At 41.7% G+C, this 14,894-nt stretch overlaps 1 protein-coding gene and 1 pseudogene across 1 annotated transcript in view; one reads left to right on the forward strand and one right to left on the reverse strand.

The window, feature by feature from the left end:
• Positions 1-14,894, forward strand: part of ENTPD7 (ectonucleoside triphosphate diphosphohydrolase 7) — a 67,249-nt gene that overhangs the window by 30,356 nt on the left and 21,999 nt on the right. Inside the window, exons 4-8 of the mRNA XM_006831239.1 lie at positions 776-981; positions 1,241-1,391; positions 7,075-7,178; positions 10,579-10,635; positions 12,845-12,978. Of these exons, the coding sequence (XP_006831302.1) occupies positions 776-981; positions 1,241-1,391; positions 7,075-7,178; positions 10,579-10,635; positions 12,845-12,978 (652 nt within the window). The remainder of the gene's footprint in view (positions 1-775; positions 982-1,240; positions 1,392-7,074; positions 7,179-10,578; positions 10,636-12,844; positions 12,979-14,894) is intronic.
• The window catches only part of LOC102822363, an 8,835-nt pseudogene continuing 6,924 nt past the window's right edge, over positions 12,984-14,894 (reverse strand).

Raw genomic sequence — 14,894 nt, forward strand, 5'->3', positions numbered from 1 at the left:
AATATTTATAACGCAGCTCTGCTAACAGCAACAGTTGTTGCAGGAGCAGCATAGCACAGTGCTAGCTGCTGTACCAACATTCTCTCCCTGAGGGTCGATAGTGTTACCCGTGAGGAATCAGGCTGAGAGAAGTTACTTCACTTGGTGAAGGCCACACAGCATAGCTAGTGATGTTTGTTGCCAATACCTTTATTTGTTTCATCTTCTGTCAGCCAGATATCTTGGCATGAGAATCTGAGAACATCCCCCAAACAAAAAATACAAATGTCATACAGCCTAGCAGCTCTTTAGTGTTTGGTGAATTCCCTTCAATCCCTGGGGATTCTTTTGGTGTTTCTGTGGCCTGTAGGTAAGTAAAAGGAGTTCTGGCAGTGTAGTGGTTACTAATCGGCCTGCTAACCTCAGAATCAGCAGTTCAAAACTACCAGCTGTTTTGCGGAAAAAAGATAAGGCTTTCTGCTCCCATAAAGATTTACAGCCTTGGAAATCCTATACAGAGTCGCTTGAGTTGGAACCGACTCCATGGCACATAACCACCACCACCATGTTGTTGTTATTGTTAAGTGCCGTTGAGTCGGATCCGACCCATAGCGACCACCACCCCCCTAGGCAAGTAAATGTGGTCAGTATTGTTTCATTCCTGGTTGGGGCATGAGGACCCACGCACTTGGCCCATGCTGGCACTTAAAGAAACTCATGAGCAAATGGCCTACATGTGGTGCTATCTTTTGTGGGCCTGGCTGTTGTAACACTGATTTCTTTATGCCTGGCCTAGGTACTTGGCTCGAGTAGGGGATCTGGAAGCTACTGACACCAAAGATCCAAATCTGAATTACGGACTTGTTGTGGACTGTGGCAGCAGTGGTTCGCGGATTTTTGTTTATTTCTGGCCAAGACATAATGGGAACCCACATGATTTGCTGGACATCAAACAGATGAGAGACCGCAACAGTCAACCAGTGGTGAAAAAAATCAAGCCAGGTACTCCTCAGGTCCTTGTTGCTCTCTCTCTTACCTCCTGTAGGTCTGAGGAAGGAGGGAAGAGAAGCGGAGGAGAGAAAGCTAGCCTTTTCTTCTTGGAATTCTGGGGAATGGGAAGGACGTCTCATTCGTTGGTTACTGTTCCCCTCCTCTCAAGTAAATAAGTATTTATGACCTTTCTGAAGCAGAACCTTGTAGAGTTGAGTCTTCTTAGTTTGCGTGATCTGCTTTTTCAAGAATGTCTTTTCTTTCACTTCAGGAATCTCCGCAATGGCAGACACTCCAGAGCATGCCAGCGATTACCTCCGTCCGCTGCTGAGCTTTGCTGCTGCTCACGTGCCTGTGGAGAAGCACCAGGAGACCCCCCTTTACATCCTCTGCACAGCAGGCATGAGGCTTCTCCCCGAGAGGTGAGCTCTGCAGGGCCCGGGAATGGGAAGGCCACTTCCACTTCTCTTCCTTTGGGGTTCCCTGGTCTGAAGGTGGGTGTGGGCCCACCATGCTGAGTTGACAGGTGGAGCCAGAAGCTTCCTAGGTCAAAAGTGTAACAGAGTCACTCACATAGCCAAGTATTGCCTCAGTCAGTCAGTCCATCCTTCATACCTTCATGCTGGAGTGACTCTGAGATGGCTGCAGTGATTCTTTTTATTGAGGGTTGGGACCGGTGATGATGGTGACACATTGAGCGATAGAGGGGACATAATTACAGAAGGGCAGTAGGAGGATTGTTTGAAGGACTGAGCACTTTGGGGCTAGGTGTGGTGCTGTGGGAAAAGCACAGGGCTGCTAGCCCAGGGCTGACGGTTCAAACCCATCAGCTGCTCCTTGGACACCAATACAAGGTCACTGTGAGTTGTAACTGACTGGATGGTACTTCAGAACAACAGCAGGAGGACTCTGTAGGAACACTTCAGACCTTTGGAATTTGCCTGGTGTCTAGTGATGGTTGGTGAGTCCCTTCCTTTTCCTGCTGGTTGGAAGGCTGCTGCAAAGCTCAGTCCCCACTAGTTTTGGTCAGGTTTCTCAGCACCAGGCTGTGCACTTGTCCTTGGCATTTCAGCATCTGGCCACCTGATGCCTCTTCTTTCACTGGAAGAGGACGAGGCGGCTATCCGTAGACCTCTCCTTGTGACTGCACCACTTGACCATAATAAATGCAGCCCTCAATACTTATTATGGAATCCTGGTGTGGCGCTGTGGGCTAATGCATCAGACTGCAAAGTCGTTTGAACTGCAAGGTCGGTGGTTCAAGCTCACCAGCTGCTTCTTGGAAACCCTATACAGGGTCGCTATGGGTTGGAATTGACTCAATGACACTTAACAACAACAACATACTTCTTATGGTCAGGGGTGCGGTGGCCTTAACTCTAGAATTCATCCTCCTGGAATATTCATAGACTCAAGACACCAATAAGACATCAACGATTTCTTATTAGCTTCAACATTTTTCCTTGGGAAATAGCGGTTATCTTTTCCACAGTTTAGTTTTGTATACATGGCCTTGCTTTCCTTAAAACAGCAACATGAAACTCATCCTTACAGGTAGGGCTCCAGGCTTCTTGTGAAAAGTCAGACAGTCCACATCAGTGCTTTAAATGGACTTCCTTTCATTCCATTTAGACACATAGTTGCTGGCTTCTGCCTGGGTTACTGTTGAGAAGCAGATTACTAACATGAGGACCTTCTAGGTCCATGTTTACTTCCCCATACATCTTGGTGATTCTAAAATTTTTGGTTTGATTTTGCATATTTTTAAAACCAAACCTTAGAAATTTAACAGCAGCAACTTAACACTGTTTAAATTGAAGCAGCAACTTACCACTATTAAAGGAAAGCTTAAAAGTGAAACAGACAAGCAAAACACCCCACTGTAACCCTGCTGTCCTCATAAAATTGTTTTCCTTTGGTCATACTCTCTTCTCTTGTCTACAAACTGATGAAATGGTCATCATTCAGTGCATACTCCATCTAGCATTTCTTGTTCTTGGCATACGTAACATTCACATCGCTCAACATTCTGGAAACCCTGAGAAGAGTAACCCTAACACAGAAGGTGTCTGTGAGTGGCCTGAGCCTCACCGCCAAGGCAGGGGAGGAGGGCCATAGGAAAAGCTGACTTCAGGTAAATGGGTGGAGAACCTGGTGAGTGGTTTGGCCACGTTGTCTTTCTGGAGCTAAGGAGAGGATTGCTCCATCTCCTGGCACTGCTCAGCAGTGCCTCTGTTTGTCAAAGAAATGTCCATCCACACAAACCCCTGTAGGTATCTCCATTCATTTGTCTCAGATGCTTGCTGTTGGAGAGGAAGCTTGGAATAGAAATATTTATTTAAAATTTTACAGAACTTGCCCTTTCTTAGCTCTTGTTTTTTGATTACCTTTTTGTAGATCTGTTTGGGGTCTGTGAAATCCTTGCTGCCTCTAAGTCCAAACTATTTGTTAGTCACAGTATGACTATTACTGTGGAACCTGTTTGTATAATCAGTGTTCTTTGCTAATTTATTAGCATCTGTGAGCAATATCCAAAGTGGATTTGCATTATCAGACAGGATTTAACATTTATCAGCTGGTTAGAGCCCACCAGCTGCTCTGTGGAAGAAAGATTTATAGCCTTGGAAACCCCATGCAGAGTCTCTATGAGTCAGAATCGACTCAACATACTTAATAACAACAACAGCAGATCTTAATTTATTTTCCAAAGACCTAGACTAACTAACAGCTTGCGGCACATCCCTTTTATTTTGAATGGAAAAATCCTTAAAAATATGACAAAGGTAATACAAGGTGGTATTTAAAAACAAACAAAAACCGTTTTTATTATGAGAAATTTCAAATGTCTATAAAAGGGAGAAACCATGTAATGAATCCCCACTGACCCATCTCCAACTTCAACATTTATTAGCATCTTGCTGTTACTGTAATGACAGTTATTTTTCATTTTGTTATGGTGAACCTATTTTTCCCACAAACTTTTTGAAGGCCCCTCATGTGTATATGTGTATGTGTTTGCCATTCCAACATTTTGACCATGTACAATTTAGTGTGATTAATTATATTCATGTTGTAACCATCACCACTGTCCATTTCTGAAATTTTATATAGAATGTTCGTATATTTCCTAAATGTGATTTATTTTTTTGTTGTTGAGAATGTACAGTAGCAAAACATGTACCACTTGAGCAGTCTATACATGTACGATTTAGTGACATTGATTACGTCTGAGTTGTGTGGCTTTCTTCACCTTCTTTCTCTCCACTGTTCTGCCCTCAGTAACTGTAACTTACGGCCCCTGAGTTTCCTGTCTCATCAGTTGCTGTTTTAGCCCTCAAGGCAGACTAGTAAGGCTAAACTGTTGTTTGGTTTTACGATGTGATTTCTGGTGATATTTTTGGTTTAAGGTTTCAAGTTAATCTCAGAGGGATAGTAGTTCCAGGGGTTCACCCACCCTCCACGGCTCCAGGAAGTCTACGGTCCATAAGAATATGGACTTCTGATCTGCACTTCTCCCCTTGGAGCAGGATTCTTCTATGGAATCTTTGATCAGAATAACAGAATTTTATTTCTAATGAAGAGATAAGGTTACATTTTAGAAAATGGCCATTCTGTCTTATCCCTGTGCAGTACATGAAATTTTAAAAATAAATTATGTGTATTGTTTTGCAGCCTATTAAAACACAAGAAAATATTATCAGACCTCTTTCTAGTCCAGGACATATACATATAAACCCTCTTCATTTGTTTCAACATCTATTTATTATTACATTGTATGGATGTCCCATAAATTATTTAACCAAGTCCGTGATGTTCTTGTTGGTAAGTGCCCTCAACAGACTGACTCATAGCAATTCTGTATAGGGTTTCCGAGCTGTAAATCTTTTCACAAGAACAGAAATCCTTACCTTACTTCCTCTATTGATATACACTTAAATTTCCCAGTTTTCCATTGGTAAAGATAATGCTACAGTATACTTCCTCTTTGTATTTTAGTCCAATGATTTCCTTGGAGTAAATTTCTAAAAATGTAATAGCTAGGTCAAAGGTTAAGTCCATTTACTATTTTGATCCATCGTCCCGATTGTCTTTTAGAAAAGGACAAGTTCTTTAGAACCATTCCAAACTGCAGTGAACATTGGTGACCATTCCTCCTCACACCATTGCTAAAACCAGCAAGGCCGCCTTCCTCTTTAGGTAGTGTGGTGTACTGAATTAGCTAACGTCTCTTCTAGTCTTAGTCTGTAAATCCCGCCAAACAACATTCCTGCCCTGCAGGTTTAGAGTAAGAGAAGGTGGGAGAAGATACTGATAGAATGACATGATTCAGCTGTGGATGTTAGCAGACTTAATTGTGATTGTAAAAACTTGAAACTCTAGCCTGGGTTTAAAATGAACCGTCTCAGAAGGGGGGAGGAGGAGGTGGTGGAAATCTCAACGGCCATCAAAGAAGAAGAACCAGAAGTGGAGTGCGTTCTCTGAGCCCTGAGATCCCTGGACATTGACCCTCCTGGGCCCAGAGACAGAAAGCTGTGATAGCAAAGGAGCGGCAGAGGAGCAGCAGCAGCAGAACCAAGACCCAGAGCACGAGACAGAGCAGGGGGCTTCGCAGCCCACAGAGCAAGTAAAACTGAGTGTCTTTGAGCAGGAGACTTGCTTGTAGAATGAGGTTCCTCCAGGCACTTATGGAGCTCTGATAGCGTAGTGGTTATGAATCGGCCTGTGAACTGTAAGGTCAGCAGTTCGAAACTACCAGCTGTTCCATGGGAGAAAGATGAGGCTTTCTGCTCCCATAAAGATGTACAGCCTCGGAAACCCTGTACAGGGTCGCTATGAGTCGGAACCGACTCCACGGCACACCACCACCACCTTGCACTAGGTTTGCTGATCCACAGAGCTAAAGATGAGTACCTTCTTGCTGAGGCTTATGGTGGAGTGGTGTGTCCTGTGGGCATTTTTCAGCAGCTGACTAGAACAACTGTGGCCTGAGCATTTCTGAGCTTGAATTGTAACTTGTTAGTTTGCCTAGTAAAGCCCATCACTCTGAGTATGGTGTCTGGGTTCTGTGTGGCATAATAGAGAAGTAGAGAGCGTACTGTGGAAGGAATGGTTTGATGCCACATGTCAGATATATTATTGCAGGTAGCTTGGAAACTCCTCTCATTTCACAAGAGTTTAACATAACAAACCTTTCAGAAACTGTACTTAACGTTTTAGTGGAAGATTTTTATTTCAAATATATTTCTTCACTTTTAAGTGTTACTAACACTCTTCACTAAGTCATTATGCCAATTTGCTAAGTCAGTCAAATATTCTGTACTGAGTAAGTTTAACTATGCAAGCGAATGGTCTTATTTTTCGCTAATATTGTCGAGAAAGACACTATTGCTTCCAGTTTTGTTTCTTTGCTGTTCTCGGTTGATAAGACTGATAGCATGTCAGAGGAGAAGCAGCCCCGTAGATATAAACTTAAATTGTTAGCCCCAAATTTCAGGTGGTGTTATGACCTTTGTATTTTGAACCTGATCTGGGTTTTCCAAATGAATTTTATAAAGAAAGAAAGAAAGAAAGAAAAAGTCAGCCCTTGAAACCTGGAAGAGATTTTAAAAAAATTAATTGCTAGCATATGTTGAAGATTATATAAAAACTAGTGGAACTGATGCAACCTTATTTCTCTATGTGGTGATGTGAAGAGCTATTTATATAGTTGTAAGATTGTAAGATGAAACTGTGCTCCTTCATTTGAAAATGATGCTTTCCTTTCACAGTAGTTAGAAATGATGCCGTTCCCTCTATTTTATTAATTATGAAACTATGCTGCAATTTTCTGTGGCTTATTCGTACTTGATCTTTGAGAGTCATAGAACCGTAGCTTCATTTTTTAACTATTTGATAACAGTGTATAAAAGAAAGATGTTACTATTGTGACCACATTGCTTGTATATTCTGGGGGCAGTTTAAACCTTTGAAATTAGAGGAGTTACAGAAACAAGCGGATGAGACAGGTGAATAGTGTTGGCATTACAGGCTAACTACAAGGTCAAGGTGAGGCTGCGAAGAGAGGGTTTAATGATTAACTTTGGGATTTCTGGTTCTTTCTTACAGGAAGCAGCTGGCGATCTTGGCTGATCTAGTGAAGGACTTACCTCTGGAATTTGACTTCCTCTTTTCACAGTCTCAGGCAGAAGTGATCTCTGGGAAGCAGGAAGGTACTGGGGCTGGGGGGTACGCTGGTTTACGTCTCAGTCAGTCACAGATTAACCTCCGTGGGTGTTTAGGATTACTTATATGTCTGATTTGTGAATGCAGCTTTCAGAAGTAATAAATACATGTTTTTACCCAGGGCTTTAAATTGCTTCAGAATGATTCAGTAATTTTCATTGTAAACATGGGCCATGCATGTATTGCATAGCAATCGGATCTGTTACCCAGAGGGTATTTTGACCCCAGAAGGCCTTCTGGTGTGGTGCTGTAGGATCAGCACTGGACTGTGAACCACAAGGTCAGCAGTTCAAACCCACCAGCTGCTCCTCGGGAACCCTATACAAGGGTTACTATGAATTGGAACTGACTCAATGGCACTTAACAACAACAACAACAGAAAACCAAAGCTGTGTTCCACGTACAGATGGCGGCCACCCATGTCACTCTGAATGTATGTTGCTCTCCAGAAGCCCTGCCATAGTATACTGTTGTTAGGTGCCATTGAGTCACCTCTGACCCATAGCGACCCTCTCTCTGCACAATAGAACAAAACCCTGCCTGGTCCTATGCCATCTTCACAGTTGTTACACTTGGGTCCATGGTTGCTGCCACTGTGCCAGTCCATCTCATTGGGGGTCTTCCTCTTATCACTGACCCTCCACTTTACCTAACATGATGTCCTTCTCCAAGGACTGGTCCCTCCTGATAACATGTCTGAAGTACAAGAGGTGAAATCGCACCATCCTGGCTTCTAACGCGTATTCTGGCTGTACTTCTTACAACACAGACTTGTTTGTTCTTCTAGAAGTTCATGGTACTTTTTAATATTCTTTTCCAAAACCGTAACTCAAATGTATCAATTCTCCTATGGTTTTCCTTATTCATTGTCAAACCTTCACATGCATATAAGACTAGTAAAGATACCATGGCTTGGGTCAGATGCACCTTATTCCTCAAGCTGACATCCTTACTTTTGAACATTTAAAGCGGTCATGTGCAGCAGATTTGCCTAGTGCAGTGCATCATTTGATTTCTTGACTGCTGCTTTCATGAGTAGTGACTGTGGATCCAATCAAAATGAAGTCTTTGACAACTTCAATCTTTTCTCCATTTATCATAATGTTATTTAGTGGTCAGTTGTGAGGATTTTTGTTTTCTTTACATTGAGGTGCAATCCATACTGAAGGCTGTGCTCTTTGATCTTTATCAGTAAATATTTCAGTTCTCTTTGCTTCCAACAAGCAAATTGGTATCATATGCACATCACAGGTTAGTGAGTCTTCCTCCAATCCTGGTGACATGTTCTTTTTCTTATAATCCAACTTCTTGGATTATTTGATTAACATACAGATTGGATAAGTATGTTGAAAGAATTCATCCCTCTCTTGGTTTTAAACCATTCAGTATTTCCTTATTCTGTTCAAATGACTGCCTCTTGGTCTATGTACAGGTTCCTCAGGAACACAATTAATTGTTCTGGAATACCTGTTCTACACAGTGTTATCCATAGCATGTCATGATCCACACAGCTGAAAGCCTTTGCATAATCAGTAAAACACAACTAAACAGCTTTCTGATATTCTCTGCTTTCAGCCAAGATCCACTGACATTGGCAGTGATATCCCTCATTCCATATAGAGGTTAGAATTTAAGATACATAAAATGGGAGGATAATTACATAATATCACAAAATATAGAATCGTCAGCTCAGATCACAAAATAGAGGACAACCACACAGTATTGGGAATCACGGCCTAGCCAAATTGACTCATAACATGAACCAGTCCAGTCAAGGACTCTACCTTTATTGCACTCACTCTGCAGTGTTGATACTCCCTGTTAGCTAATACTGTGTTGGGTTTGTATTTTTGGGGTGAAGTTGAATGTGTGGCCTCATAGGGCCCAAATGTAGATAGTATATTACATTTAAATGTCTTAGAAAAGAGAAGGAAAGCTCATATACTTTCTAGTTGCAGGGGACACAAGGGAAAACACACTTTTAATTTTAGTTTTTCATCTTTCAGTGTTAAAGTTTCCATTGGGCTCTTCTTTATATTCTCTCTTTGCTGAGACTTTCAGTCTCTCCCATTTGTCATGAAGGCGTTTGCTTGTATTTCTTGCTTATCATAGCTGCTTTACTATCTTCGATGATTCCAATATGATTCCAACTTGGAGTTGGCTTCTCCTGACTGTCTTTTCCATTTTTGAATTCATATTTTCCTGGTTCTTTATATGGCAAGTAATTTGATATTGTATTTGGAAAGTGTTTGGATATTACATTTTGAGGCCCTGGCTTTTGTTGATACCATAAGGAGAGTGTCTGGTTGGTTGTTTTATCTTAAGCTGGTAGTTGGTTTGGTTGAAGTCAGTTCTGAAGTTCTGACCCTTCTTCGGCAGGCTGTGATATTAGTGGTTTTCAAAGTCTTGGCCCAACTGAGACCTGGGCAGTGACCTAGCCTGTGGTCTAGTCTTAAAGCCTGTGCTATACTGTTTAGGGTCAGATCTATGCATGCTCAGGAATCCATGTACCACTTTATGGGAGAAGTCTTCTGAGCTCTTTCTTCCCCTTGCTCTTCTGACTGCCCTGGGGATCCTGTTCATGATCTGCTGGTGAGGAAGTTGAGGTTGTAGATGGCCCACTCTGCCATGTACTCCCACAGTTGTATCCATATCCAGGGCCATGTGATGGGAGGACACAAGGAGAAAAATAAGCAATGGGGATTTGCCCTACACTCCTGGGACCCAGTCCCTGTGGTCAGAAAGGATTCGTAACCGTGAGAGGTTTCTGTACCTGCGGTAGGAATGCTTTGGAGTTAGGAGGGCACCAAAGAAGATAACGAAGCAAAGTTAGCTCCACATCTATGAATTTTCAGAGTTTCCTTTTCTGCTTCTTAGACCAGAAAGGAAGACTTTGAAGTTTTCTGTACACACCTAGTACACACTTCCCTGTTTCAAGCTGTGTAGTGAGTATAGGCCAGACAATATCTGGGAGAAAAGGAAGGACTCACGACTTTTGATGGTATTTGCATTTCTTTCCCAGTGTACCCATGATACTTTACTCTTCAGAGTTATCAGAAAACTGCTCCCTGCATTCTAGCCAGTTTTATGTCTGCTTTCAGTGGAGAGAAAGAGTGGAGTGAACTTATTCTATATTGCTTGGAACCAGACCTGAAGGTTTTCAGTTTTTAACATTAGTTGTTACACATTAATTCCTATCCATTGCAGAAAATATAGAAATCAGAAAAGACAAATAATTTTTAAAAGGAAATTTTAAAAAATCACAGGATAAAAGATACAATGAGAGTATGATTGCCTGTTTCCAAGGAGACAGAGCAGCCTGGGGATAGGTGTGTACATGGTATCAGTTATAGAGAACTAAGCAGGAACTTTTGTGTTCTTACTCAGGGGTGTATGCGTGGATTGGAATCAACTTCGTGTTGGGAAGATTTGATCATGAGGATGGTGAGTAGTTTTTCTTAATCAGACATTTCTTTAAATAAAGAGCTGACAAGTCCTGACCTGTCTGTCAGTAGCACGTGTGCACTAAATGTGAGTTGTTTTCCGTTCTCAAAACTTAGAGTGCTTTATTATCCAACCTTCATTTGTTTTTATTTTCATTTTTAACTTTTCATATGTTGCTGAGAATACACACAGCAGAACATGTACCAATTCAACAATTTCTACACGCACATCTCAGTGACATTGAGGACATTCTTCAAGTCACACACCACTCCCTTGCCCATCTTTTCTGAATTTTTCTTTCCCCAACTAACATAAACTCACTTGTCCCTAAATAATTGCTGTTGTCATTTTAGAACATTCTTTAAAGAGCAAAATGCTCAAGGCAGACATTCTTTATTAATCAAGCTAAACAGTTACTTGGTTTGGACCCCTGGTATGGTGCTGTAGGATAAGAACTGGACTGCTAATCGCAAGGTATGCAGTTCAAACCCACCATCCGCTCCTTAGAAGCCCTATAAGTCAAAAGTGACTCGATGGTACTTAACAGCAGCCTTATTTGGTTTAAAGGAGACTTCAGGGGATGCTCTTGGTTTAAGGATTAATGCTTAAAGGTAATTTAGGGCAAACATTTTGGGGATTCATCTTGACATGGTGACTCTATAAAATTGGATTCCATGAGAATTTGAAGTTCCGTCCGCATTTCTCTCCACCCCTCTTTTGATCAGGATTGTTCTGGGCACCTTCCAGTTTTGCTCTCAATACAAGGAAGGTAATTTAGTAGTATTTTATGGTTCCATAACTTTCTAGTGGAATCCTGAGGTGGCGCTGTAGGATAAGCAAGCACACGACCTCAAAGTCAATTAGAACCACAAGGCCGGCAGTTCAGACTCACAGCCGCTCTTCTGAAATCCTATACAGGATTCCTGTGTATTGGACCCTTAACAACAAAGCTTTCTACTACAACAGGCTATATATTCCCCACTCAGCTTATATGTTTTCTAATATCAACCGGCATTTCCTAAGGAGTTTTGATTTTTTCAGTGGAGAAATGTTAGTTGGAGAGGCTAGTCTAGGTGACAGGGTTGTCATTTATTCTTAACCTTTCAGTGGACAGAGATGGAAAATAAAATGCGACTTCATAGTGGTGTCTCCAGTTCATTTTTTTTTTTTAAGGTTTTTATTGTGGATTGAGTGAAAGTTTACAGGGCACATCATCAGTTTCACATTCAACCATTCATATGACTTGTTTCATTACATTGATTATAATCCCCTCCATATATCACCAGTTAACAGTGTTTCTCTCTATCCTCTTCAGCTTTTTTTGGGGGCGGTGGGGAGGAACTTGCCTTTTTGGAATTTACTATCTCGGCTTTTAGGGAAGGTTTTTACATTTGTCTGTGGATATCCAGGGCTCATGTATGAGATTACTAACAAGCATAACTGAATAATCAGATGAGGGACAGTTTGCTATGTCTGCTAGGTGGCTAAAGTCTGATCCTCAGAGCCTATGGTTTGGACGGTCTGCAACGCTTGGGCCCACAGGGCCTTGAACTCCTGACCGGGTCTGCACGGTCTACATCCGTTTCCCCCTCCAGTTCATTTTAAATGACAAAGCTTTTGTTTAATACCTTTGATTGTTATACTTGTATCCTGTTTCTTCTACATGGAATCTTTGTTCATAAAGATGTTAACAAATATATCTATTTTAATCTATATATGTTTACTAACATTTCCAATCATATTATTAATGGTAAGATCTACTAGAATGCAGTTTAAGATCCTTATTTGTTTCGTTTCTCCTTAGGATATGTTCACTCCTACAGTCAAAATACCATGATGTTTTGTTTTTTAGTTGTTGTAAAATATATATAACATGTTATTAAGTTGCTGTTGAGTTGGTTCTGACTCATAATGACCCTGTATAGGGTTTCCAAGAAGCGGCTGGTGGGTTTGAACTGCTGACCTTGTGGTTAGCAGTCCAGTGCTTATCCTACAATGCTACACCAGGACTCCGTATATTTTATCATTCATTTTAAAACAGCATGTTTTAAGTCACTTGAGATAATTGTCTTCTGTGTACTATATGGTTGATACAGTTGGATTAATTTGTTTCATTCTCCTAAGGGATTGCTGTGCTTTGTTTTTGTCTTCGTTTTGACTTTTAAGTTTGGTTTTTAATAACTAGGATCCTTCTGTTCCTTCATTTCAGAATCAGATACTGAGGCTCCCCAGGAATTGGCAAATGGACGTAGAAGGACAGTCGGGATACTGGATATGGGAGGAGCCTCTCTCCAAATTGCTTATGAAGTTCCTACCTCAACCTCTGGTCTTTCTCCACAGCAGGTATTTTACCTTTTAGGGAAATGCAGCTGTCTAGGATTGCCAGTGCATGAGAGGAAAGGGCAGACTTAGACAACCTGCTGGGTTCAAATACTGGTTCAGACACATTTGTTCAGCTTGCATGTTCTTGGGTGGATTAGTTATCTGAGACTCCGTTTCCTTGTGCAGAAAGGGAAGGGATAATAATATCCATCCACTGCACAAGGTTGTGAAGATGGAATGTCACAACGGGGGCGACAAGCACTCGGTCGGTACACATGGGACTAGGTGTTCAGTTATTGTTGTCGTTAAGTGCCATCGAGTTGGTTCAACCCACAGCGACCCTGTATAACGTTTCCGAGGAGCAGCTGGTGAGCTTAAACCACTGACCTTGCAGTTCAAATGGCTTTGCAGTCTGAGTATTAGCCCACAGCGCCACACCAGGACTCCAGGTGTTCAGTAGGTTGGAGCAATTCTGATTATTCCACTGTCTCCGTTTTGCCAGGACTGAACATAAAAATACACATAAGTCGTGGAGCAAAGTATTTGATACTTACCTGGTGTTCAATGAATGCTGATTCCGTTCCCCTGAGCAACAGTTCCTTTCCTGTGCTTTTAATGTTTCTCACCTGCCTAGAATGTAAAAGATACATTCTGAGAAAAATGTTTCCTCATACAGAGCAAAGAGAAATGCAGACCTTTTTTTGAACACCTATTATGTGTTCAAAATGGATATGTTAGGCCAGTACCTAAAAGTTTGTAGTTGGTCAGTGGAGACAGCTGTGATATCAGACAGACTGACAATGCTGTAATTTGGTCCCACCCAGAGGTTCTCAACTTCACACTGTTGACATGTAGGCAGGAGAATGTTTTGCTGTGGAGGACTGTCTTGTGTGTTGCAGGATCTTTAGCAGCAGCTCTCTGCCCACTAGGGATCAGTAACATCCCAAACCCCTGAGTTGTGAGGATCAGAATGTTTCCAGACATTGCCAAATATCCCCTGGGGGGCACGGAGGGAGGGCGAATTGCCCTGACTGAGAACAACTGGTCTCAACGGAGGGGGTGATGGTGTGGGAACCAGCAGGGGCCGCTCCACTTAACTAAGGCTAGACGGGAGCCATGCCTCGTTATGAAAGGTGGCGTGTGTACCGGACCCCAGGTGATAACTGGCTTTGGCATAGCAGAGGCTGCTAGAAGGTGATATGCATGCAGAGAACAGACAACAAAGGTACGAATAAGAGGCAAAGGGTCCAGAGGTCCAGGGAATGGTGAATAGACCTGCTGCAGGACGACCCCCAAGTGTGGGAGCAGGTGGGGCTGGAGAGATACGATGGAGTTAAATTGTGAGGAATTGTGGGTGTTGTGCTAAGGGGTTTGGCTTTTTATTTCTGCAGTGTGTGGAGAACCAGCGATGGTTTTGAACAGGCAGTCACGTGCACCTCCATGCCATCCTCTATAAAACACTATAATTAAACACTGAAGGGCCTTCCACACTCTGAAGATTACAACTATCATCTGATTTTTAAAAAAAATTTTTAACTGTTACCAAATGAAGTTTTTATTCTCTAGTTTTGATGACTATAAATAAGTGCTTCCACTATGGAAAAGAAAGTTAGCACAGTACATTTTCATGACGGGGAATGGATTTTCTGAAATCATCTTCAATAGACAAAAACTCCAAAAGAGAGAGAAAAAAAAAAACCCAGTCTGAATGTTGGGAGTTCGAACAGCTTTATATAAAGTCCCTAGTAAACAAAACAATAAAAATAAATATAAAAGAAGGGACTGGATGAAAAAAAAAACACAAGAAAAAGAAATTAGAAAAAGGAAAAAGAAAATAAAATTAAGACCATTTATTGCTTCTCCAACATAGAGAAGCCAAAGCAAATGGAAAAATTGAAGAGGTACAAGAGCTGAACAGAAAATTTCAAAGATCAGCT

This window comes from Chrysochloris asiatica, unplaced genomic scaffold, assembly GCF_000296735.1.
Source record: "Chrysochloris asiatica unplaced genomic scaffold, ChrAsi1.0 scaffold00003, whole genome shotgun sequence".
NCBI lineage: Eukaryota > Metazoa > Chordata > Mammalia > Afrosoricida > Chrysochloridae > Chrysochloris > Chrysochloris asiatica.